Source organism: Suncus etruscus, chromosome 7, assembly GCF_024139225.1.
Source record: "Suncus etruscus isolate mSunEtr1 chromosome 7, mSunEtr1.pri.cur, whole genome shotgun sequence".
Taxonomy (NCBI): Eukaryota; Metazoa; Chordata; class Mammalia; order Eulipotyphla; family Soricidae; genus Suncus; species Suncus etruscus.
Window position 1 is genome coordinate 59,883,649 of NC_064854.1, and position 24,248 is coordinate 59,907,896.

At 42.1% G+C, this 24,248-nt stretch overlaps 1 protein-coding gene across 2 annotated transcripts in view; it reads left to right on the forward strand.

Moving 5' to 3' along the window:
• DNM3 (dynamin 3) overlaps positions 1-24,248 on the forward strand; it is a 348,113-nt gene that overhangs the window by 194,120 nt on the left and 129,745 nt on the right. For both annotated transcript variants that reach the window (XR_007497526.1, XM_049776438.1), the window contains exon 16: positions 11,616-11,727. Coding sequence is in view for 1 of the 2 variants with exons in the window: in XM_049776438.1 (XP_049632395.1) it covers positions 11,616-11,727 (112 nt within the window). In the remaining variant the exon portion in view is untranslated. The remainder of the gene's footprint in view (positions 1-11,615; positions 11,728-24,248) is intronic.

Here is a 24,248-nt window from a genome sequence, read left to right on the forward strand (position 1 = left end):
CATCCCCGCCAACACTACTTGTTCTCATTCTCTGTGATGTGAGCCAATCTTTGGGGTGTGATAGTTGTTTTCATTTGCATCTCCCTGATGACTAGTGATGTGGAGCATTTTTTCATGTGTCTTTTGGCCATTTGTATTTCTTCTTTGTCAAAGTGTCTGTCCATTTCTTCTCCCCACTTTTTGATGGGATTAGATGTTTTTTTCTTGTAAATTTCTGTCAGTGCCTTGTATATTTTGGAGATTAGCCCTTTGTCTGTTTCTTCCACTTTGTTTCTTCCACTCAGTGGGGGGGCTCTTGTATTCTGGGTGCTATTTCTTTTGAGGTGCAGAAGTTTCTCAGTTTAATATATTCCCATCTGTTAATCTCTGCTTTCACTTGCTTGGAGAGTGCAGTTTCCTCTTTGAAGATGCCTTTAGTCTCAATGTCCTGGAGTGTTTTACCTACGTGTTGTTCTATATATCTCATGGTTTCGGGTCTGATATCGAGGTCTTTCATCCATTTGGATTTAACCTTCATACATGATGTTAGCTGGGGGTCTAAGTTCAGTTTTGCAAGTGGCTAGCCAGTAGTGCCAACACCACTTGTTGAAGAGGCTTTCTTTGCTCCATTTAGGATTCCTTGCTCCTTTATCAAAAATTAGGTGATTGTATGTCTGGGGAACATTTTCTGAGTATTCAAGCCTATTCCACTGATCCGAGGGCCTGTATTTATTCCAATACCATGCTGTTTTGCTAACTATTGCTTTGTAGTAAAGTTTAAAGTTGGGGAAAGTAATTTCTCCCATATTCTTTTTCCCAATGATTGCTTTAGCTATTCTAGGGTGTTTATTGTTCCAAACGAATTTCAAAAGTGCCTGACCCACTTTTTTGAAGAATGCCATGGGTATATGTAGAGGGATCACATTAAATCTATACAATGCTTTAGGGAGTATTGCCATTTTGATGATGTTAATCCTGCCAATCCAGGAGCAGGTATGTGCTTCCATTTCCGCGTGTCCTCTCTTATTTCTTGGAGCAGGGTTTTATAGTTTTCTTTGTATAGGTCCTTCACATTTTTAGTCAAGTTGATTCCAAGATATTTGAGTTTGTGTGGCACTATTGTGAATAGGGTTGTTTTCTTTTTTTTTTTTTTTTTTTTTTTTTTTTTGGTTTTTGGGCCACACCCTGTGACGCTCAGGGGTTACTCCTGGCTATGCGCTCAGAAGTTGCTCCTGGCTTCTTGGGGGACCATATGGGACGCCGGGGGATCGAACCGCGGTCCGTCCTAGGCTAGCGCAGGCAGGCACCTTACCTCCAGCGCCACCACCCGGCCCCCGAGTTGTTTTCTTAATGTCCATTTCTTCCTTATTACTATTGGTGTATAGAAAGGCCATTGATTTTTGTGTGTTAATTTTGTAGCCAGCCACCTTGCTATATGAGTCTATTGTTTCTAGAAGCTTTTTTGTAGAGACTTTAGGGTTTTCTAGGTAGAGTATCATGTCATCTGCAAATAGCAAGTGCTTGACTTCTTCCTTTCCTATCTGGATTCCCTTGATATCTTTTTCTTACCTAATCGCTATAGCAGGTACTTCCAGTGCTATGTTGAATAGGAGTGGTGGAGAGGACAGCCTTGTCTTGTGCCAGAATTTAGAGGGAAGGCTTTCAGTTTTTCTCCATTGAGAATAATATTTGCCTCTGGCTTGTGATAGATAGCCTTAACTATATTGAGAAAGGTTCCTTCCATTCCCATCTTGCTGAGAGTTTTGATCAAGAATGGGTGTTGGACCTTATCAAATGCTTTCTCTGCATCTATTGATATGATCATGTGATTTTTATTTTTCTTGTTGTTGATGTTGTGTATTATGTTGATAGATTTATGGATGTTAGACCATCCTTGCATTCCTGGGATGAAACCTACTTGATCCTAGTGGATAATCTTCTTAATGAGGCATTGAATCCTATTTGCCAGGATTTTGTTGAGGGTCTTTGCATCTGCATTCATCAGCGATATTGGTCTGTAATTTTCTTTTTTGGTAGCATCTCTGTCTGGTTTAGGTATCAAGGTGATATTGGCTTCATAAAAGCTATTTGGAAGTGTTTCCATTTGTTCAATTTCATGAAAGAGTCTTGCCAGGATTGGTAGTAGTTCCTCTTGGAAAGTTTGAAAGAATTCATTAGTGAATCCATCTGAGCCTGGGCTTTTGTTTTGGGGCAGACATTTGATTACCGTTTTAATTTCATCAGTAGTGATGGGCATGTTTAGATATGCTACATCCTCTTCCTTCAACCGTGGAAGATGATAAGAGTCCAAGAATTTATCCATTTCTTCCAGGTTCTAATTTTTAGTGGTGTAGAGTTTCTCAAAGTAGTTTCTGATTACCCTTTGAATCTCTGCCATATCAGTAGTGATCTCTCCTTTTTCATTCCTAATACGAGTTATCAAGTTTCTCTCTCTCTTTCTTTGTTAGTTTTGCCAGTGGTCTATCAATCTTGTTTATTTTTTCAAAGAACCAACTTCTGCTTTCGTTGATCTTTTGGATTGTTTTTTTTGGTTTCCACTTCGTGGATTTCTGCTCTCAGTTTTGTTATTTCCTTCTGTCTCCCTATTTTTGGGTCCTTTTGTTGAGCACTTTCTAGTTCTATGAGCTGCGTCATTAAGCTACTAAGGTAAGACCCTTCTTCCTTCCTGATGTGTGCTTGCAAAGCTATAAATTTTCCTCTCAGTACTTCTTTTGCTGTGTCCCACAAGTTCTGATAGTTTGTGTCTTTATTGTCATTTGTTTCCAGGAACCTTTTGATTTCTTCCTTGATTTCATCTCGGACCCACTGGTTATTTAGTATGAGGCTATTTAACTTCCAGGTGTTAAAGTTTTTCTTCTGTGTCCCTTTGGAATTCACAAATAATTTCAGAGCCTTGTGGTCAGCAAAGTTAGCCTGCAAAATTTCTATCCTCTTGATATTATGGAGGTATGTTTTATGTGCCTGCATGTAGTCTATCCTGGAGGATGTCCCATGTATATTGGAGAAGAATGTGTATCCAGGTTTCTGGGGGATGGAGTGTCCTATATATATCCACTAGGCCTCTTTCTTCCATTTCTCTCTTCAGGTCTAGTATATTCTTGTTGGGTTTCAGTCTGGTTGACCTATCCAGTGTTGACAAAGCCATGTTGAGGTCCCCCACAATTATTGTGTTGTTATTGATATTATTTTTCAGATTTGTCAACAATTGTATTAAATATTTTGCTGGCCTCTCAATCAGTGCTTATATGTTTAGGAGAGTGATTTCTTCCTGCTCTACATACCCCTTGATTAATATAAAATGTCCATCTTTGTCCCTTACAACCTTCCTGAGTATAAAGTTTGCATTATCTGATATTAGTATGGTCACTCCAGCTTTTTTATGGGTGTTGTTTGCTTGGATAATTTTTCTCTAGCCTTTTATTTTGAGTTTATGTTTGTTCTGACTATTCAGGTGCATTTCTTGTAGGCAGCAAAAGGTTGGATTGAGTTTTTTGATCCATTTAGCCACTCTGTGTCTCTTAACTGGTGCATTTAGTCCATTGACATTGAGAGAAAGAATTGTCCTGGGATTTAATGCCATCTTTATATCGAAATTTGGTGTGTCTTTTGGTAAGTCTTGTCTTAAACTAGGTCTTTCAGTTTTTCTCTTAAGACTGGTTTTGAGTCTGTAAAGTTTCTGAGCTGTTTTTTTGTCTGTGAAACTATGTATTCTTCCATCAAACCGGAAAGTGAGTTTTGCTGGGTACAGTATTCTAGGTGAAGCATTCATTTTATTCAGTCTTGTCACAATATCCCACCACTGCTTTCTGGCCTTGAGTGTTCCTGGTGACAGATCTGCTGTAAATCTCAAGGATGCTTTGCTTGAATGTAATTTCCCTTTTTGATCTTGCTGTTTTCAGAATTCTGACTCTATCTGTGGGATTCGTCATTGTGACTAGGATGTGTCTTGGGGTGGTTTTTCTTGGGTCTCTTTTGGTTGGTACTCTTCGAGCATGCAGGATTTGATCACATATATTCTTTAGCTCTGGAAGTTTCTCTTTAATGATGTTCTTGACGGTTGATTCTTCCTGGAAATTTTCTTCCTGGGTCTCTGTGACTCCAATGATTCTTAAGTTGTTTCTGTTGAGTTTATCCTAGACTTCTATTTTCATCTGTTCCCATTCTTTGACTGTTTTTTCCATTGTCTGTTCATTTGCTTTAAGTTTTTTTTTCCAGTCTCTCCCATTGTATGGAATTGTTATTTATCTCATCTTCCACAGCACCAAGTCTATTCTCAGCTTCTGATACCCTGTCCCAGAGCTTATTCATTTTATCATTCACTTTGTTTACTGAGTTTTTCAGGCCTGTTAGATGACATGTTATTTCAGTTTAGAGTTTTGTGATTTCTGTCTTCATATTTTCTTGGTTCTTGTTAGTGTTTTGTTTAACACGATCCATGGTTTCTTTGAGTTCTTTGAGCATCTTCCATATTGCTTGTCTAAAGTCTTTATCTGAGAGGTTGATTAGTTGGTTGGTCATTACCTGGTCATCAGAAATGTCATCTTCATCCTCTATGTTTGATGCTGGCCTGTGTTGTTTCCTCATTGTCACACTTGTATTGTGGGTTTTTCTATGCGTTGTGGTGGTATTCATTGGCTAATTGATATACGCAGCCACACTCCTCTGGCTCCACCCTTTCTGGGTGGGTCGACTTGCCTCCAAGGGAGGGGAGTCCTCCATGGATGAAGCCTCTCACAGGATCAAATCTTAGGGTGAGCATGCAGCAGAGAAGACAGTCTGGAGAGAAATGCTGGACTTCAGTGATCCAGCACAGTTCTTAGTGTGATTTTTTTCTTCTTGTTGCGATGGTGTTTTTTTCTTAGAAAGAGCGCACAGCTGCGTAGTGCAAGGGAGCGGCTGTGCTCTTCTGGAGCCTCTTTTCGGCCCATTCCCAAGAGTTTCACGTGATATGACAGGAGATAGACACACACAGGCAGCACTCACAATTTTTCACAGTCGGTCCCCACTGGGCAGGCGTAGTTTCATAGATTTTCCCAGCCTGGTGTCACAAGCAGGGGACTGGCTTCTGCAAAGTACTGCTTATAGCCGGTTTTCACGTAATGAAGCAGTTCCTTGGCATTCCCGCCCTAGAATGAGCTTCTGGGAGAGTGAGTTTTCTAGAGCCTCTTTTCGGCCCATACCCAAGAGTTTCACATGACAGGACAGGAGATAGACACACACAGGCAGCACTCACAATTTTTCACAGTCGGTCCCCACTGGGCAGGCGTAGTTTCATAGTGGCATACCCATTTTCTTTTCTTAAAAATGTTTTTTTCTCTTAATAACTGAGTTTTGAGAGTTTTGTAAACATGTTTATATTTGGGTTACAGTCATAACCAGAACACCCCCCTTCACCAGTGCAACATTACCCCCCCCCTTCCCATCCCCTACCTGTATTCAAGACAGGCACTCTACTACAGTAATTTGTATTTAAGTTCAGTAAGTTGTATTTTTTTTTCCTTAAAGGATAAGAGTAAAAAATATATAGTAAAGGTGTGATAGTGGCAATCGCCAATGTTTGCATAGGTCCAGAAAAATGGAGAAAATGGGAAAAAAGTCCTTGACCTGATTACAAAAAGGCCTCACCCCAGAAGTTTATTGGCATAAGACAGACTCTGGATTCCAGGCATACCAGTCTATCCAACTTCAGTCATTCTCAAGGTCCCAGTGAAACTTTTGCACACTTTAGCTATAGTTGGTATTCCACCTTTCTATGAGGATGATCCATCAATATAAAATACTGGCACATTGGATATAGGAGAGGAGCAAATGATGGAAGAAATTACAAAGGGAGTTCTTCTGAGAAAGTCCCAAGTTTTTTCCACTGGGTAATGAAGGAGAGTTCTCCTGGGAAGTCAGCCAAAGCTCCTTGAAGAACATCACTAAGAGGTAATATTAAGTCAATTTCTTTATTAGGGATGGTTGCACAATGATATGGGGGTCATATCCCAATAAAGCACGCACTTAGAGTTTCCTTTAATAATTAGAGAGATAGCACAGCAGCAAGGCGTTTGCCTTACATACAGCCAATCTAGGACAGGTTGGTGGTTCGAATTCTGGCATCCCATATGGTCCCCTGTGCCTACCAGGAGCAATTTCTGAGCACAAAGCCAGGAGTAACCCCTGAACACTTCTTGGTGTGAACTCCCCCAAAATATAATTAGAACAGCTAATAATTTCACATATGGTACAGTAGTATGAAGTGATTTATTATATAAATAAATCCATTCTCTCATGCATAGTAATTAGACAATTGCAGTGGTTGGTGACTGAGATATTACAAAAGTAATAACCATACTTTTTTTTCCAGGGGTAAACTGAGAAAGATAGGACTTCTGGAGGCAGTATATTAAAAGAAACTCCAATTCTTTTTGACCCTCTGAAATTAATTGTCTTGTGCTATCCAGAGCAGAGTTTCCATCTAGAGTAAGGAACAAGTTGTTATCCTCTAAATTAGGAATACCAAGAAAGGGGTGAACCCAATTAATGTCTCACCAGTTTTTGAAAATCATTAAGTGTTTTGAGGTCCTCCAGCAGATGGAAATTTTCTGAGGACATATTGTAGTACACACAAAAATATAATCCAAATATTCATGTGGGGACAGCATATATATTTTTTGTTGCAAATTGTAATCCAGCTGCTGGGATTACTCATGTAATCCCAACATGAGTTGAATAACCAATTCACCTACTATGTTTCAATATAACTCTAAATCCTTCATATGCAAGATTTCCTCATGTCAATATTCTGTTAATTTATCTATAAATTGGACATAAAGCTCTGTAACCCCCCTGGAAGATTTTTGTGTAACTGCCTTTGAATTCTGCATTCATACCAATCCTCTCCCATGTGCCCAATACTATCTCTTGAACATGTGTTAAAATGGTATGACGCAGGGTACCTTTCTTTTTGGTTTTTCCATATTCTCCCTCACCTATCAGCATGTTATATATTGTTTAGACTCCAGACAGTCTCCTGCCAGATTGACCTAGCAGGGGGTCTCAAACTCACGGCCTGTGGGCCGCAAATGGTCCTCCATACAACATTTTGTGGCCCTGCCCTAGAGGAATATTTTTTGTTTTATTTTGTTTGGGTCACACAGCCCAATGTTCAAGGCTTACTACTAACTTTGCACTCAAGGATTACCCCGACTTTGCCTCCTGCAGCTCCCAGGTAAATTGAGTTTGAGACCCCTGATAGGGTGTGTAGTTTAGTCTTGGCTTTATCACTATACCACATCCTTCATTGCAAGTACTAGGAGGGCTTAGGCATACTCTAGCCACAGTTTGAAAATCTTGAGGGGGCGGTCTGATGCACACTTTTACCTCCAGCAAGTTAAATATTCCTTTTTTTTTTTTTTGAGCCACACACGTTTGATGCTCAGGGGTTACTCCTGGCTAAGTGCTCAGGAATTGCCCCTGGCTTGGGGGAACCATATGCGATGCCAGGGGATCGAACCATGGTCCTTCCTTGGCTAGCGCTTGCAAGGCAGACACCTTACCTCTAGCGCCACCTCGCAGGCCCCAATATTCCTTACAATATGAAGTGGTCCATAAGAAGCACAAACGTTTTTGAAAGGGCCAAATAAATTTATTTTCAGCCCTTGGTAAGATGGAAGCTCACAAGGCCTAGATCTTCTGGATTCTGACCTTATTCTATGTGAAAAGAAAGAATTTTTAGACTTTGAGTTGTAAGAGATGTTAACTGGCTGAGGTGCTGGTGTTTGAGTCATGCCTGGTAGATTCAGGTCTCTCTGGGCTACCATCGGTAGTATTTGGAATATTATCATTCCTACCTTAGGTTTGAAACTAAGCATGAGTTTCTAGTGGAAGGACACTTTTCCACTCTAATGGCTTTTGTTCAATAGAATTCTCCTGTATTGAGAGACTGGGAATAACACTCTCCTTTGGATTTGATCTAGATCCTATAGGAGGAGCTCTCTTTTTTCAAGGAATAGGTATAGGAGGGGCTGAGAGGGTAACAATTTCACTTAAATTTGGTCTGGTCTCCCCTTCTGGGGGATAGGCCCAAGAGGGGCTGAGGGGGTAATATTTTTAATTAATTTGGTGAGTACAGTATTATTTCTTTTTTATCATTAGTTGGAGGTATATATTCCAGCATGTTCTGACCCCTAATAACATGAATAATAGTAGATCTTTGAAAGATATGGAATAGAATAAAAGACTTTCATTAAATATCCAAGAGACCAACATAGATTTAATCCACCACAGAATTAGGGCCTTGATCATGGCTTTAATCCATAGAATCATAATTTTGATCCCCCAGGATCATTACTCACTGCCTGTTCCAGGTGCCAACTGTCCAAGCCAATCAAAATCCCAACAAGATAGGGTTAGAAACAGGGCTTAATTGAGGGAGAGGCAAAGAAGGGAGGTCAAGGGCCTTACAACCAGTTCTGTAGGTCAAGAGAAGGAGATATAGGAGCAAGGTTGGCACCAGGGCAAAGAATCAGCCAGGGAAAGGACCAGACAAAGGGAAACAGTAGAAAAGGAAGCAAAGGCAACAGGAGCAGGGAGTCGGGCAAATGTTTCTCTAGCATTTCAGCAGTAACCATCCAGCAGGAGCAATTCAGCAGGGGACAGCTATTCCTATTACTTCAACACCCAGCTTTACATACCCCTGAGCCAACTACCCTCCAGCAACAGTTACAAGGAGCAGGCATTGGTAACTGATATCTTCACCCTTAAAGGAACAGTAGCCCACTTATGCATGACCAGAGGCCAATCAGTCTCTGTTTCCTTATAGTTGCATGCAAGACAAGCACCTTCATCACTGTGTGATCACTCGTGCCCCACATAGTGGTTATGCTTAGATGCCCTAGGACTTTTCTATACATGCACCCTAATTTCCTACTTCTGTTAGATCTTGGCATCTACTCGTTCTACTCTTGATAGCAAGATTTTAGTTCCCATGCCTGAGTTTTTAGTCTCAGGACAGCAGGAGGTTGTGTAGATCCACTTCAGGTCTGTATTGTTCTCCCACACCCTGCAGCCTTTCTTTTTCCTTTGTGGAATATTATTCTGATTGGCTTCTCCATTCTTATTCTCTGCTCATGATTTTTTTTTCTTGTCCCCGGTTGTTTGTGCTCTGAGCCAGATGGTCTTTGGTGGGCTGGTCTTCGGTGGCCCCTGAGACACTGGGGCCCTCAGAAGCCAGTAGGGGAAACCCCAGAGATAACCTCTCTTCTGCATTAGTGGAGATTCAGTTTGGTCTATCCTTAAGGACAGGCACAGCCATGGGTTCCAGGACTGCTCTCCCAAGGGGCTGCTGCATTCTGATCCTGGTCTGCATTCCCCCTCGAGGGTTCAGAACAAGAAAGTGCCCTCCAAAACACATGGAACTCATACTCATGAACTCCTCCTTAGTACCCTTCCTGCGGTTTTTCTTTCACATGAAAGAGGAGAATGTGTTTGACTCAAGTTGCAAGTCAAGAGAAAGCCAAGCCTACTGAAGCCATTCTCTTCCCAGAATCCTTTTCTGAAAAGATGACAGGAAAATATGCATTGGAATCTTCAAAAATTGGGGGTTGGAGTTTGGTAAGTGTGTGTAATAAACACACAGAGGTTAAGGCCATTGTTTTAGGTGTAGTTGACCCTTGTTCAAATTCCTGGCACTATAGAGTCCCTGAGTACTGCCAGGACTCACTTCTCAGCATAGAGCCTGGGTATTGCAGAATGTGATCCAAATTCCCCCTTCTCAAATTATCATAATGTTGACTCTGTAATTCCACTTTATAGGAATCTATCCTCAGAATATGATAGTAAATGTTACAAAAACTTCTGGGTAGAAATACTCAGTTGGAGGCTAGAGTAATAGGAACGGGTTTGCCTTGCATAGTGCCAACTCAGGTTTGATCCCTGGCATCCCAAATCCCAAGTTCCCTGAGCACTTGCAGGAGTAATTTCTGAGTGCAGAGCCAGGAATAACCCCTAGACACTACCAGGCCTGGCCAAAAACAAAACAAAAAAAAAAAACAAAAAACAAAAGCCAAACGAAAAGAGATTAAAAAATACTCAGTTGGGCATGCATGTATAATGAATGGCAAAAGAAAGTTACTTTATTGGGGCTGGAGCAGTGGTGCAAATGGTAGGGTGTCTGTCTGCCTTGCACAAGCTAACTGAGAATGGACCACGGTTCTATCCCCTGGTTGATCTATTTGGTCCCCCAAGCCAGGAGCAATTTCTGAGCACATAGACAGGAGTAATCCTTGAGCATCACTGGGTGTGGCCCAAAAGCCCCCCCCAAAAATAAGGCTACTTTATTATCTAACATGTGGACTTGTGTTAAATTTTGTTAATGAACTATGTCTTTTTAATTAGATGTTTATAAAAATATAGTAGCATAGTAGCTGAACATAAATCCTAATCAGGAAAAAAAAAAAAAAACACTTTATTCACACAGAAAATGACAACCCTGTGAAGCTAGCTGTGTTAGAGCATAAGCGACTAAGAAAATAAGGGGATTTATGAAACTGGATATACCATTTTCTTTTACTTTTTATCTAGTTCACAATTTTTGTTAAAAAAAAAAAAAGGCATGTATAGGGCCTGGAGGAATAGCACTTTTTATCTAGTTCACAATTTTTGTTAAAAAAAAAAAAAAGGTATGTATAGGGCCTGGAGGAATAGCTTGCCTTGCAAGCAGCTGATCCAGGACCTAAGGTGGTAGGTTCGAATTCCGGTGTCCCATATGGTCCCCCATGCCTGCCAGGAGTTATTTCTGAGCAGACAGCCCTGAGCGCCGCCAGGTGTGGCCCAAAAACCAAAAAAAAAAAAAAAAGGCATGTATACCATCTTTCATATTATTTTATTATTATTATAAATATAAAATTATGCCATTCCCATTATAAATACACGCCTCTTGGGCTTTTTACACTGTTCACTCTGTTCTATAGTTCTCTCTTGTCACACTTGTAAGCACTTTTCCTTCTGAGTTCAGCATACATTTTAGATTCTTTAGGTCTGATGCTATCTGCCCATATTTTAAGGTTTTTTGTTTGTTGGTTTGTTTTTTGAGGGCCTGGTGGTGCTTAGAAGTTACTTCTGGCTCTGTGATCAGAAATCACTCCTGGCAAACTCAGGGGGACTATATGGGATGCCGGGAATTGACCACAGGTTCATCCTGGGTTGGCCATATGCAAGGCAAATGCCCTACCACTGTGCTATCTCTCCAGCCCTATTTTAAGGTTTTGTAAGCCTTCTACACTTGAAAAATTATTTCCAAAATGAGGTCTAATTACCAGGCCAAAGCCAGTCTCTGTTTCTCCTCAGACACATCCCAGTGGGTTGATGGCCCTATGGCCTGTTTTGCATTTCCTTTACTTCTCATGATTGAGAAGAGTAAATGACCTTGAAGTCTTTAACCAGGAGTGATTTTAGAAATAGGACTTGTTAATTATTTTTATTACACTGAATTGCTTTTGCTTTTCTTCTGTGTCTCTTAGAGAACTAGTTATTTGTCTCATCTCTGTTTGCAGTGATATAAAAATTATTGGGAATTTGGTTCAAGCTAAAAGCATGGTGTTTTTATTCTTTATTTTTTTCTTGAACTCCAGGAATGTATACAAAGACTATCGCTTCTTAGAACTGGCCTGTGACTCCCAGGAGGATGTAGACAGCTGGAAGGCATCGCTGCTGAGAGCTGGGGTCTATCCCGATAAATCCTTAGTAAGTTGAACTTATCTCTTGCTTTCAAATGACCAAACATATTTTAGAAAACACAGTTAAGTATACACTATGCTGTAGAAACTCCTCTTATGGCTTAATTAATTTGGCACTGTTTTGACTGATACTTTGCAGATATACATACAATTATTTTTCTCCACTGGGTTTTAAGACTTTATTCAGTGTCTATGTTAAAGAAAACCCTCTGCTCAACCCTAAGGCACACTCTAGAGCAAGCTTAGATGAAGAGAAAGTTTCTTTGATCCAAAGTTTTACTTCCTTTTTTTTCTTTTTCTCCATTGTTAGGATGTTAACAAGCAGTTATAACTTGGTATAAACAAGCAGTTTTTAACACCCTCCTTGTAGTCTCAACAGTGATCTTTCAGATTCTTTTAAAAATTCATTTCTTCCTCTAAAAATACTACTCTTTACTTTATTCCTGTGTGACTTGGATCCAGAGTTCCATCTGTATTTGAACTCTGCTTAATGTCAGTATAAGTGCGAAAGAACAAAAAATATATTCTGTTGCTGTTCCCACTTATCTTTATTAATATACCTCAAGGGTCTTGGAGACACTTCTCTCATTCAAGTTCATAAACAGACCTTCCCTTTGTGTTCTTTGGAAAATGTGATGTTACCCAGACCAGCCAGATTGGAGCTCTCAGAGTCCCACTAACCCACGTGTACATACCATTCAGCAGACTGGCTCCCGGAAACAAGTCCTGAAGCCAGCCTGGGAGGATTAGCACAACCTGACTGCCCTCCCTGCATCTCCATGATCTTTCACCTCCTTCATCCTCATGACACTAATGCCCTGAAGTTAGCCTGGCAGGTTTAGTCTAATCTAGCCTTTGAGCTTGTTAGCATCAAAGATAGAATTTCCCTTTCTGGAGAAAACAGTGGCAGAGCAGAGCAAAATGCAGTGGAGCCTGTGGAGATGAACAAACATGCATGTCCAATGGCCAAGACTGAACCTGTATGTATATACAGACAGGTTGTATAGTCTGGATTTCTTCTGTCTCACGCACCTACTTCAGACTCTGAGCTATGGAGTTCCTTTCAGGGTGGTTGATAAGATTCATAACTGAGATAGTGCAGAAAAAAGCATTCAAAAGAGAAGACCCCAGGAAATGCTTATTTCTAATTGTTTTTTTTTAATCTATGTATCTTTATTTTAGTTGTAAATATCAGGGTTTATTTGGTTACAACCACTTTTTAAAAGTTTTTGGGCCTCTGGGGCCAGAATGATAGCATAGCGGTAGGGCATTTGCCTTGCACAGCCTGGCTGGGATTAACCCAGGGTTCAATCTCCAGCATCCAATATGGTCCTCTGAGCCTGCCTGAAGTGATTTCTGAGTGCAGAGCCAGGAATAACCCTTGAGTATTGCCAGGCGTAGCAAAACAAACAAACAAACAAACAAAACAACAACAACAACAACAAAAATTCTGGGGCCTCACCCAGAAATACTCAGGGGTTACTTCTGGCTTTGCACTCAGAAATTGCTCCTGACAATGCTCAGGGGACCATCTGTTATGCTAGGGATCAAACCTGGGTCGCCTACATGCAAGGCAAGTGCCCAAACCACTATACTATCTCTGGCCTCTGTTTATAACTTCTAAATATGCTTGGCTACATAAAATATCAACATACACTCACATTTTTTATTTATTAAATCACCATAAGATACAGAATTAAAATGTTGTAGATAGTTGAGTTTTGGTCATACACTGTAAAACACCCATCCCATCTCCAGTGTAGTATACACACTTTTATCTATCTCTACTGTTTTCTGATATACAATTATGAAAGCATTTGTTTTTTAATTTTGGGCCACACCTAGTGAGGCTCAGGGGTAATTCCTGGCCATGCGCTTAGAAATCACTCCTGGCTTGGGGAACCATATGGGACTCCGGGGGAGTCCAACCTTGGTCTATCCTGGGTCAGCAGCGTGCAAGACAAATACCCAACTGCTGCACCATCACTCTGGCCCTGAAAGCATTTCTTTTTTTTCTTTTTTTTTTTTTTTTTGGTTTTTGGTTTTTGGGCCACACCCAGCGGTGCTCAGGGGTTACTCCTGGCTGTCTGCTTAGAAATAGCTCCTGGTAGGCACAGGGGACCATATGGGACACGGGGATTTGAACCAACCACCTTAGGTCCTGGATCGGCTGCTTGCAAGGCAAACACCACTGTGCTATCTCTCCGGGCCTGAAAGCATTTCTTAAGTCACACTATATAAATAAAACTTATTTCAAGTGTACTAGATCATTTCCTTTTTTTGTCTTTGTTTTTGGACCACACCTGATGACTCTCAGGGGTTACTCCTGGCTATGCACTCAGAAATCGCTCCTGGCTTGGGGGGACCATATGGGACACTAGGGGATCAAACCGAGGTCCCTCCATAGTTAACACGTACAAGGCAGATGCATTACCACTTGGGCCAGCCCCAGATAATTTTCTTTTGAAAGAATTTGTTACACATCTTTTGTAAAAAGAAGAGCCATATTGGGAAAGCTGCTCTTCCTATTCCAAGAAAACTGTGTTTCTAAGTCTGGGTTTTCCTGGTTCCATTACACCATATCAAGAAGCTACTCAATGAAATGTTTTTGTGCTGTCTTTTTGTTTTTGGTTTTGGTTTTGGTTTTGGCAGCGGTGCTCAGGTGTTACTCCTGGCTCTACGCTCAGAAGTCACTCTGGCAGGCTCAGAGGACCATAAGGAATGCTGGGCTTAGAACTGGGGTCCTTCCTGTATTGGCCACGTCAAGGCAAACAAATGCCTTACCGTTGTGCTATCGCTTCACACCCCCACTTTTTCCTTTTAGTAGAAAATCTAGAGATACTCTATACAATCTGTTTTGATTATTTTTACATCATTTTGATTTGTTTATAAACATATTTAGTATAGTTGCCTGGAAAATGAAGACAAAAAGTTGGTTTTAATTTTATTTTTCAAGCTGCATACCAGAGACATAACAGGAAATCAAACTTGACAGCAGGCATGAACATTGCTTTCTCTGCTTCCATCCTAAACAATATTTGCATTTTCCTGAACCTCGGAGTTCAGCTAGGCAGTGGTGCATGATCACTTGGTTTTCAGGCATGGACCGGAGCTACCAGACTATGGACAGTGGGGTTTCTGGGATGATATTTCCAACCATCCATTATGTGAACACTCTTGAATGTGGGAGGACAGAAAACTTTGGACTGATGCAGAAAGATTTGGTGTGGAAGTCAGACATGTCTCTCTAAGCAAATATTTAGGCCATGCAGTATGTCATTTTGGTTTTAGTAAACCATCATGTCAACAGTATACTCGGGAAGAAGAGATATGGTAGGGACAGATGAGTTCAGACTCAAAATATTCTTTCTTTTCTCTATTTCAACAGGAAAAAAAATCTACATGCGTTTTTTTTTCCTCCATATTGTTCAACTCAAAATCTGTCTGTGTGTTTGAAAATTAATTCTATGGACATTTGGCTCCATTTGGATAAGAGCTGATCACCCAAATTTGAAAGAAATGGTGGTGTTTGAGACAAAGATCTTTGGCTAATGTTTTTTTTTTTTTCATTTTAGATGCACAGTTTATTTGCAAGAAGAATAATTGGAGGGGAGGGTATAATCCACATAGCTCAGCAGTAACTGTCTAAAAGTGTTGAGGTGCTGAGGGACATTGGGAACCCATGAGGCTGTAATAGGCTGACAGCTAAGAGATATGGGCTGGGATCATGGATTTTTGTGGGGGAATCAGGTGGGCAGTCTCAGGGGAGTCTAGCTGAGTGGTCTGTGCTCTGTTCCTATCTATTAGGTTGCATAGATGTGGACAAATGCAATGGCTGGTGGCATGAGGGAGAGGTTCTCCCTGCCTCTGTGCACAGCCATGTGTGTCTGCCAAGGATGCAGTTTAGGGGTCTGCACAAATTGATGTCTGGTTGGTGGTGCCCTGCTCCTTAGAACACCTCAGAACTCTATGAGGCCTACAGAGGTGCCCCTGCTCCCTGCTCAGGCATGCCTTGTCTGAGGAGGAAGCCTGGTTGCCCTCTGCAGCTAGACCTCATCCCCTCAGGACTACTTGTGGGACTGACCACCCAATAGCAGAGTCCTTTATATTGACACTCAGGGAGAGGGGAAGCACTGAGCTTCCCTCTGTGGCAGCACTCTGTGTCATGATGTTGGGAAAAGGACCTCCATCCCCCACCCAGGAGCATTCCATGCTGTTCCATGGTACCTGCTCCCTGACAGCAGAACCTTTGTGGGACCATCTTGCCTTCTCTGCTATAGCAGCCCCCTCTAAGGACAGGGCTGCCTCGGTCAAAGCATGGCCGGGAAGTGACTTGGGGGAACCAGCCTGGCCACCCAGTCCCACTTCCCTGTGGGTGTTCCCCACATTTGCCACTACAAACAACCATCTGCCAAAGATTTGGCCCCAGCATGCAGAACCCCAACCTGGGTACCTGACACTGATTTGGGAGCTCAGAAGCCCAGAAGCACAGCCATGAAATGCCATAAAGCCCATCTGGAGGGGGACTGCAGTGGCTTCATGCTGCCTCCAAGAGCCCAGCTCCTGCTGTTCTCAAAAGCTCCAAAGCACCCCCACACCCCATAAAATTCCAGTGGGGGGGACTTTACAGCTCTGTTATCTGACAGAAAAATGCCCTTTCCCCCTTCCTTTGGGGCCCTATTGTGGCAATTCTCGTGGCCCAGAAACTTTGTTCTTTTTTTTTTTTTCCAGGAAGTAAGAGGGTTGTGAAGTGCCTAGGACAAGACATTTCCTCAGCCTCATCTCATGCTTTTTTTCCAGAAAACTCTCTATTACCATGTCCCATTGCTCTCTGAAAACCTGTATTTCCCCCATTTTCTCATTTAAAGCTGATCTCAGCTCAGCCTAATTATACACACCCCTCTGCAAATGCTTTCCACCAGTTTGGGAAGGAATTCTTCCTGCATCCCCGTGTAAGGAGCCCTGTTCCCTAGTCCTGTCCCCACAGAAGGCCTCGTGCCCAGAGGAGCTGACCTGTGTGGATGTGGGCTGTTCCGAACTATGAATCACTGCCTTTATTTTTTTGTGGCCAGATGTGAGTTGGACTGTTTGATATAAATCACAGCCCCATAGCTCCAGCGGGAAACAGCAAAACTGTATGGCTGCAGGCACTGGCGACCACATCTCCACCTCATGAGCCCTTCTGGCCATGACTATGATCCTGTTACTCACCTTTCTAGACCCTCTTTCTGGAATGTGAAGCCAGTGTTATGGGCATCCTTCAGTCCTGGCATCCTACACCACCTAGGGCACAATTCATCACATGTGAAATAAAGTGGAGGGTACCCCCTGGCTCTGTCTCCTCATCTCCCCCATGACCACCCCATCCTTTGCTCTCTCTGTAGTCCAGGATATGAACAATCCCATGCTGGGCACCCAAAAAGAGGTGCTATCAGGAAAGGGAGAGCTGACCTGCTCACCCAGTGCTCCTCCAACTCACACGTGGTTCCTGTGCCCTAATTCTGAGTAGAGAGAAAAGAAGAGCCTCTTTCCCATTCTCTGCTGGGACAAATGTCTTCCTTGGTTTAATATGAAGTGCTCAGGGTACCACATGCCTATGGAGGGGGCATATGGGAAGAGTTTACTGATTTGTCTTTATTTTGCTTGAGCATGAAAGATAAAGTTTAACATTTTTTTTTCTCTTCTCCCCTCAACCTGCGGCTCCACACAAAGGGGAGCAACAGAGTAAGTTCTGTGTGCCTCTGTCCCCTCACCCCAAACCCTTGACCTTTACCTCCCTGCTCCTGCATGTGCCTGGCCAAGAGTGTGTCTGTGCATGCTGAAATGCTTCTCTGGGGGGCTGTGGTGAAAAGGTCAGATGGCAGTGGGTGGAGGCCTGTCTACCATGAAGGCTCTTGGATTTTGACCTGAAAGAGAAAACACTTATTCTGGGTGGGATTCTTGGAACTCTCTAAGGCTCCAGGGGTCCTCAAACTTTTTAAACAGGGGGCCAGTTCACTGTCCCTCAGACCATTGGAGGGTCTGACTATAGTAAAAACAAAACTTATGAACAAATTCTTATGCACACTGCATATATTTTATTTTGCAATGAAGAAACAAAACAGATACAAATACAATATGTGGCCCGCGGGCCATAGTTTGAGGACCACTGCAAGCAGTGGGTGTTTGAAAGAAAGAGATGCCAAGGACTCAGATGCACAGAATGAAAGACTGATGTGCAATCAAGCACTCCATCCATGTTGTTATCCTGCTCACCCCTGCACTCCAAATGTGGTGACTGGTCTTGTCAGGGAGATGGGAGAGATTATACTCTGGCTTTGAAGGGGCCTTAAAATGGAGGGGGAAGGACAACACCGACACTGGACTTGGCTTTGGGGCCCTTAATGTGTTCCAGCTGGTGGGGAGCTAGGGGGTATGTTATGCTGCTGGTGGGTTTCTGAAGTAGGCAGCACATGGGGATGCTAGTTGTGATGTTGTCACAGATAGAGAACAGTTTCCTTGTTCTTTGAGTGGTTGAGATTTTAATTCAACTTTCCCGAGAGACTAGCACCCCTTCCTCTTTGACTCAAGCCCCAGAGCAGAAGCATAGTTGGGGGGAGGGCTAGGCAGGGATTTTGCATGGTGATTTGTGGTTCTTTTCTTCACCCTATCAAGTGAGGTACTTGAAACGGCCCATATGGAAGACAACAGGCACCGAGCAGAGTCTGTTACATAAGGCCCGGCCAGCTGGGATTTATCAGAACTGCTATTCATGAGCCATACATATAGAATGTGAAACAAATGTGGGCAATCTGGCATGGGGAGCAAGTGGAATGTGCCATGAGGGAGTGCACTGGCATAGTGGTGGGCTCAGAAAGAATGCCACGCTATATATTCACAGTGTGTGGGAACTGTGAAGGGACCAAGGCATCACGCACAACTCACTTAAAAGTCTCTCCAGGAAAGTCCAGGAGAGGTATTAGTGCAGGACACAAAGGCAATTCAGTTTGTTCCCTACGCTCACCTTTTTCAACAGGGAAAGAATTCTTCCCACACAAAGGAGACGCTAACCAGCTCGCTGGGCTAGAAGAGATGGACACAAGGTAGAATTTGGCTTTGCATTCTCATATCAGAGAGCCAGTGGGTTTCTGCCCTTGAGTTCTGGGTGCTTCTGAACCTGCTCATTCACTTTGCTGCTGGTCTTTCTAGAATCTTCTGCGCTGCCTCTCTGGTTGCTACACCCACTGTGCTGCTTGCAAACACACAGTAGCAGGCCCGTCTATGGCAGAGATGAGGGCAGCAGCTGCTAACTGTGCCTGGGAGGTGCTGAGCCTCGCACCACTGGAGAACCCTTGAGGACACCCCCTGTGAGTGTCCTTTCTCCTGTGAGTCACTGAGGACACACAGGCATTTGGAAAATTCCCTCAAGCACACACTTCACCCTTGCAGGAGCCAGCAGAATATTTGTTGCATCTTGCTTGGTGGCCCGAAGTCAGCGTTGGTCCCCCCACCCCCATATGTGCACCCCGAGGTTCAAGTTCAGTGTGACTGATTTCCAAATAGTTACAATATGTTCAGCAATAAAACTCAATTCAAAACTGTTGCTCATTAAGGGCACCTCTAGGCTGATCAGAGGGCCCCTCCGGGTCTCCAAGTACAGCCCCTGCCATCTGCATTGCAGACACTTGAAACAGCACTGTGAGGGCTGGGGGATCCAGGGGCTGCTCCAGCCTTAAGAATTGTTGCTAGAAGTAAATACTTGCTGTTTTGATTTTTAACTGAAGCATAATTAAAGGGATATATATATATAAATAGATATAGATACAGATATATACTGATATAGATATATATATAGAGAGAGATATGGCTCAGGCCTTGATTTTTTACTTTGTTATGAATAAGTGATAGTTTACAAAAGTGAAAAAGTACAATAGTTTTCCAATATGATCATTACACTGGCCCAGATCTCTGGCACGCAAAAGCCGCTTCAAATCACACAGCACATCTGCATGCGATTTTACTTGAGCTTAGTATTTCAGAATAAATGGAAAATGCTGGAATACAAGCTGTGCTGACTCCAGAGTATATAGATCTGGAGTCTTCAAAGGATAATATGAAATTCGCTTTTCCCCTCTCATGCTGCAGTGCTTGTACTGAGTCGTCCCCAAGGCAACATACCTGACTCATTGCATGCCATGTATGTGAACCAGCTGTAAGAGGGATGCATTGCAGGCTGACTGCTTGCTTAGTGAATAGCGTTTTATGTTGTCTGATCCTCACCAGACCCTAAGAAGGAAAGATACTCAATCTATGTTTCTTTAAAGATAAGCAGGATGAGTGCTTCCTTCCTCCCTCCCTCTTTCCCTCTCTTACACACACACACATACACACACACACACACACACACACACACACACACACACACACACACACACAAGAACCATGTTACTTGTTTTCTATGAGAGCTACATTGATTCACCTCATTCATCTTTAGATTCTGCTGAGAGTTTGGGCGCTCAGCCTCCAAGCTCCAAGATCACACATTGTTTAAACAAACATACCTTCTGACTTACACTGTGAGTGTAAGATGGGACAAGCACCCAAGGCCCACACTTCTCCCCAACAGAGATCACGGGATTTTCTGTTTTCCCTTTAAAAGCAAATCTTCATTTCATGAGCTCTCAGCTGCTCAGAGAAACTTTTCTTTCAGGTTTTTGATTATTTTCCCTTTGGAAAAAAAAAAAACTTTTTTTTTTTTTTTTTTGCCTCATGATTCCCTGAATGGTTTAGGATAGAGTCTACTTCTTGGAAGGGTTTTTCAGGACTCTGGATTCCACATCAGTGTCTTAATTAGGAAGTCCAGAATCAAGGACCTCCTGATTCAGGTTGGGGATTATGAACCAATATACACAGAAAATGTTGGCACTTCATATTCATGATTTGGCTGTAATGATCTGTTTGTTGACACAAATCTAAATTAGAATGTTGTCTTCAGAATGAAAACCTCGAAGTCCAAAGAAGTGATCTCCATGTTTTTTCTTCTAGATATTTAATTCCCCATTTTAACTTGATACTCTCTTTAACCTCTCTTTGTAGACCTTTCTAAAAATGTAACAGACTATCAAATTTGTTAGGAAGCCTTTTTTAGGGGCCGGAGAGATAGCATGGAGGTAAGGCGTTCATGCAGGAGGTCATTGGTTCGAATCCCGGCGCCCATATGGTCCCCCGTGCCTGCCAGGAGCAATTTCTGAGCCTGGAGCCAGGAATAACCCCTGAGCACTGCCGGGTGTGACCCAAAAACCCCAAAAAAAAAAAAAAAAAAAAAAGGAAGCCTTTTTTAAATTAATATTTTATTTTGTTAAGTATTTCTGATGTGAAATGAGGCAGATTAAAGGTAGCAAAAGAAAATTTTGACAAATATTAAGTTTTTAATTTTATTCATATATGTTTTCTATATATATGGTAAATTATATCAGTATATAATTTTACCCCTCTGGTCCTAATCACGATTTTTAAAGTTAGATGGGGCCAGAGAGATGGCACAGTGGTAGGGTGTTTGCCATGCATATGGCCAACCCAGGACGGACTGGGTTCAATTCCCAGCATCCCATATGGTCCCCTGACCCTGCCAGGAGTGATTCCTGAACACAGAGCCAGGAATAAGCCCTGAGCACTGCCAGGTGTGGCCCAAAAACCAAAAAAAAAATATATATATATATTTAAAATTAGATCTATCTCCATTACTATGTAATAATTGTCTCTGAAATTGACATAATTACTGCATTTAATTTAATCAATTAAGTGCATAACTTTGTAAGCAGACATAGGAGTTTTAAAGTCAAGAAGTCTTCTAAACTATATGACATGAAATTTTCTAATCTTTCTTATGGCAAAAGTACAGTTATAAGTTTTACATAAGGAAACTGAGTTCAAAAAGTTAACGAACAAACTGTGGTATACGGCCAGGGAGTAGTAAAATAAAAACTGAAACATGGGTTGAAGCAATAGCACAGCAGGTAGGGAGTTTTTGCCTTTCATGGGGCTGACCTGGATTTGATCTCAGGCATCCCATCCCTGAGCCTGTCAGGAGTAATTTCTGAGTGCAGAACCAGGAGTAACCCCTGAGCACCTCTGGGTATGACTCCAAAACAGGAAAAAACCAAAAACAAAAGTTCTTCAATTTCTTAATGATGATCGTACAGGGAAAAACAAATGTAGAAACTGAAAAGACTGGATTCAAAAATGAATACTACCCAAACATTTAAATTGGGGATGAGGGAAGCCATAATTAATCTCTTCCATAACTTATGAATCTTTTGTCATCTTTAAAAGATAGATTCATGGTCACTTGGCTTGGGTCTTTCTAAACTAAAGAACTTTAGGTCCCCCTCCACCCCCACTGCAGAAGTTGACTTCCTTGATGGAGAAAGGATGATTGAAAAGAAGAAATTGAACTCAAACCCAAACACACACAAAATTTTAAAGCAGCCAGGATTTTAGCCATTGATTCCTACTTAGATAGGCTGCAATCATTGTACATATACTAGAAAACTCCAGCATTTAAGGCAACAGGAAGGAAAAGGACTCGGGTTTCATCACCTGTTTTCACAGCATTTAAAAACAGCCTTCCCTAGTGACCCCTAACACATCTGGCAGGACAAGTGGACATTGTGAGTCTCAAGTAGTTATTCCCCACAATACTTATTTGGGTGGTCCACAGGATTCTAGAAATTATTTGCAAAGATGAATTGTGCCAAATCATAGTCACTAAAATATGTTACACTCAAGAGTTCAAATGCAAAATCCACTTTCCTTATTTCATGCCTCGTACCAAACCTTCACTTCTTGAGTCCCATGTCAGTTATAAGCCTGAGTAAACAGGTACTGTGGCCCTGCCAGCACTCAGAAAGGGTCTCTCTGTGAAGAGTATTACCATCTTGGTGGGCAAAGGGTCCTTTCCAGTGCAGGATGATGACCTCATTTGCGTACAGGGTTCAGAGTGATAGTGTAGCAGGAAAGCTACTTGCCTTGCATGAGGCTGACCCAGATTTGATTCCTGGGATCCCATATAGTCCCTTAAGTACTGCTAGAAATTATCTCTTTTTACAGAGCCAGGAGTAAGCCCTGAGCACTGTCAGGTTTGGCCCCAAAACAAAATCAATAAATAAAAGGTGTGCATGCCTGAAAGCCAGGACAATCTCTCAGTAGCTGAGGTACCATCGACTCAGCCAGAGCCATTCCTTTTTTTTTTTTTTAAATGAAATATGTTTTTTTGTTTTCTTAGAGAAGTTGTGCAAATGTATTTCCCAGGACTTGAAGGATAGTCTATGGAGTTCATTTATTCATAAACCCAAAATAACATTAAAAACGTGACAAGGATGAAAGTTCCTGGTGTCCACCTGTAATTAAAATTTACTGGCCTGTTCCTGTCCAGCAGGTACAGCACCAATGCACAGCACTGCACAGCACCAATGCATCTTTGCTTCTTGTTAAGTAAATCCATAATATGTTTGGTTTTTTGGGGGTGTTGGCTATGAAATAAGACATTATGCAGGAACCCTTGGTGCCCCACCAGCCAGTTTCAGCCAGTCAGCTTGGCAGGCCCATGCATATGCCCCAGATATGTCAGTGCTGCTCAAGGCCTGTGGTGGTGAGGAGACCTCAGGCACAGTGGTGTTGTGGGTGTCCAGGTTCCATACTGGGCAGTGCTCACAAGACTGTGGCCCCATTAAAGCAAGATGTGTACCATTTGCCCTGACTCCCTATACCATCTCCTGGCTCCAAAGCAGTTTCAGAGAGCCATCACAAAGACCTGATTTTTGAACCCCTTGATTGTCTCCTTAATAGGTTGAAGAAAAGGATGGTCCTGTTAGAGGCAGAAAACTTGTGCACAGTAAGCAGGTATTTATATCATGGTCTCAGACTTAGGGATCCTGCCAGGTAGACCCTAAGAGAAAGCAAAAATTGGCCTGTGGCTCAGCAAGTATGCAATGGGTCTCAAATTGTTTGTGTATTTTCATTCTTCTCTGCTGTGTCTGAAGTGTCTGAAGTGAAATGACTTTGCTCTAGTAAATAGGAAATCAGGAGAAGAATCTTACTTCATAGCCTACTGCCCTGTTTTCACCCGCAGCGGCCTTGGCTGCTTCCTTTTACTAGATCTAGAACATTTGGGAGTGGAATGGTTCATCATCACTCCAGAATAAAAGCTACTCTTACTACCTCTGCTCTGAAAATACATTACAAATGTGTGTGACTGGAAAATCAGGATGTTTCATTTTGAAATAGAAGCCTTTACAGAAGCTTGTCAAAGAGCAGACACTTTTCTTTTGTTAATTTGTCTTAACATCCTATCAAAAAAGGACAGTATAATCATAGATAGTCTAGTCTGAGCTGTAAGAATTTAAAATCCTTCTCCCTAACAAAGTGGAAAGGGTGTGATTGATGAAAGAAAAACAGTTGGTTCAAAGGATGCGGTTGCATATTTAAAAGATATGTAAGTACTGTATAGCCAATAAGCTACGGAGAAGTGGCCAACATGTAGCAAACTTT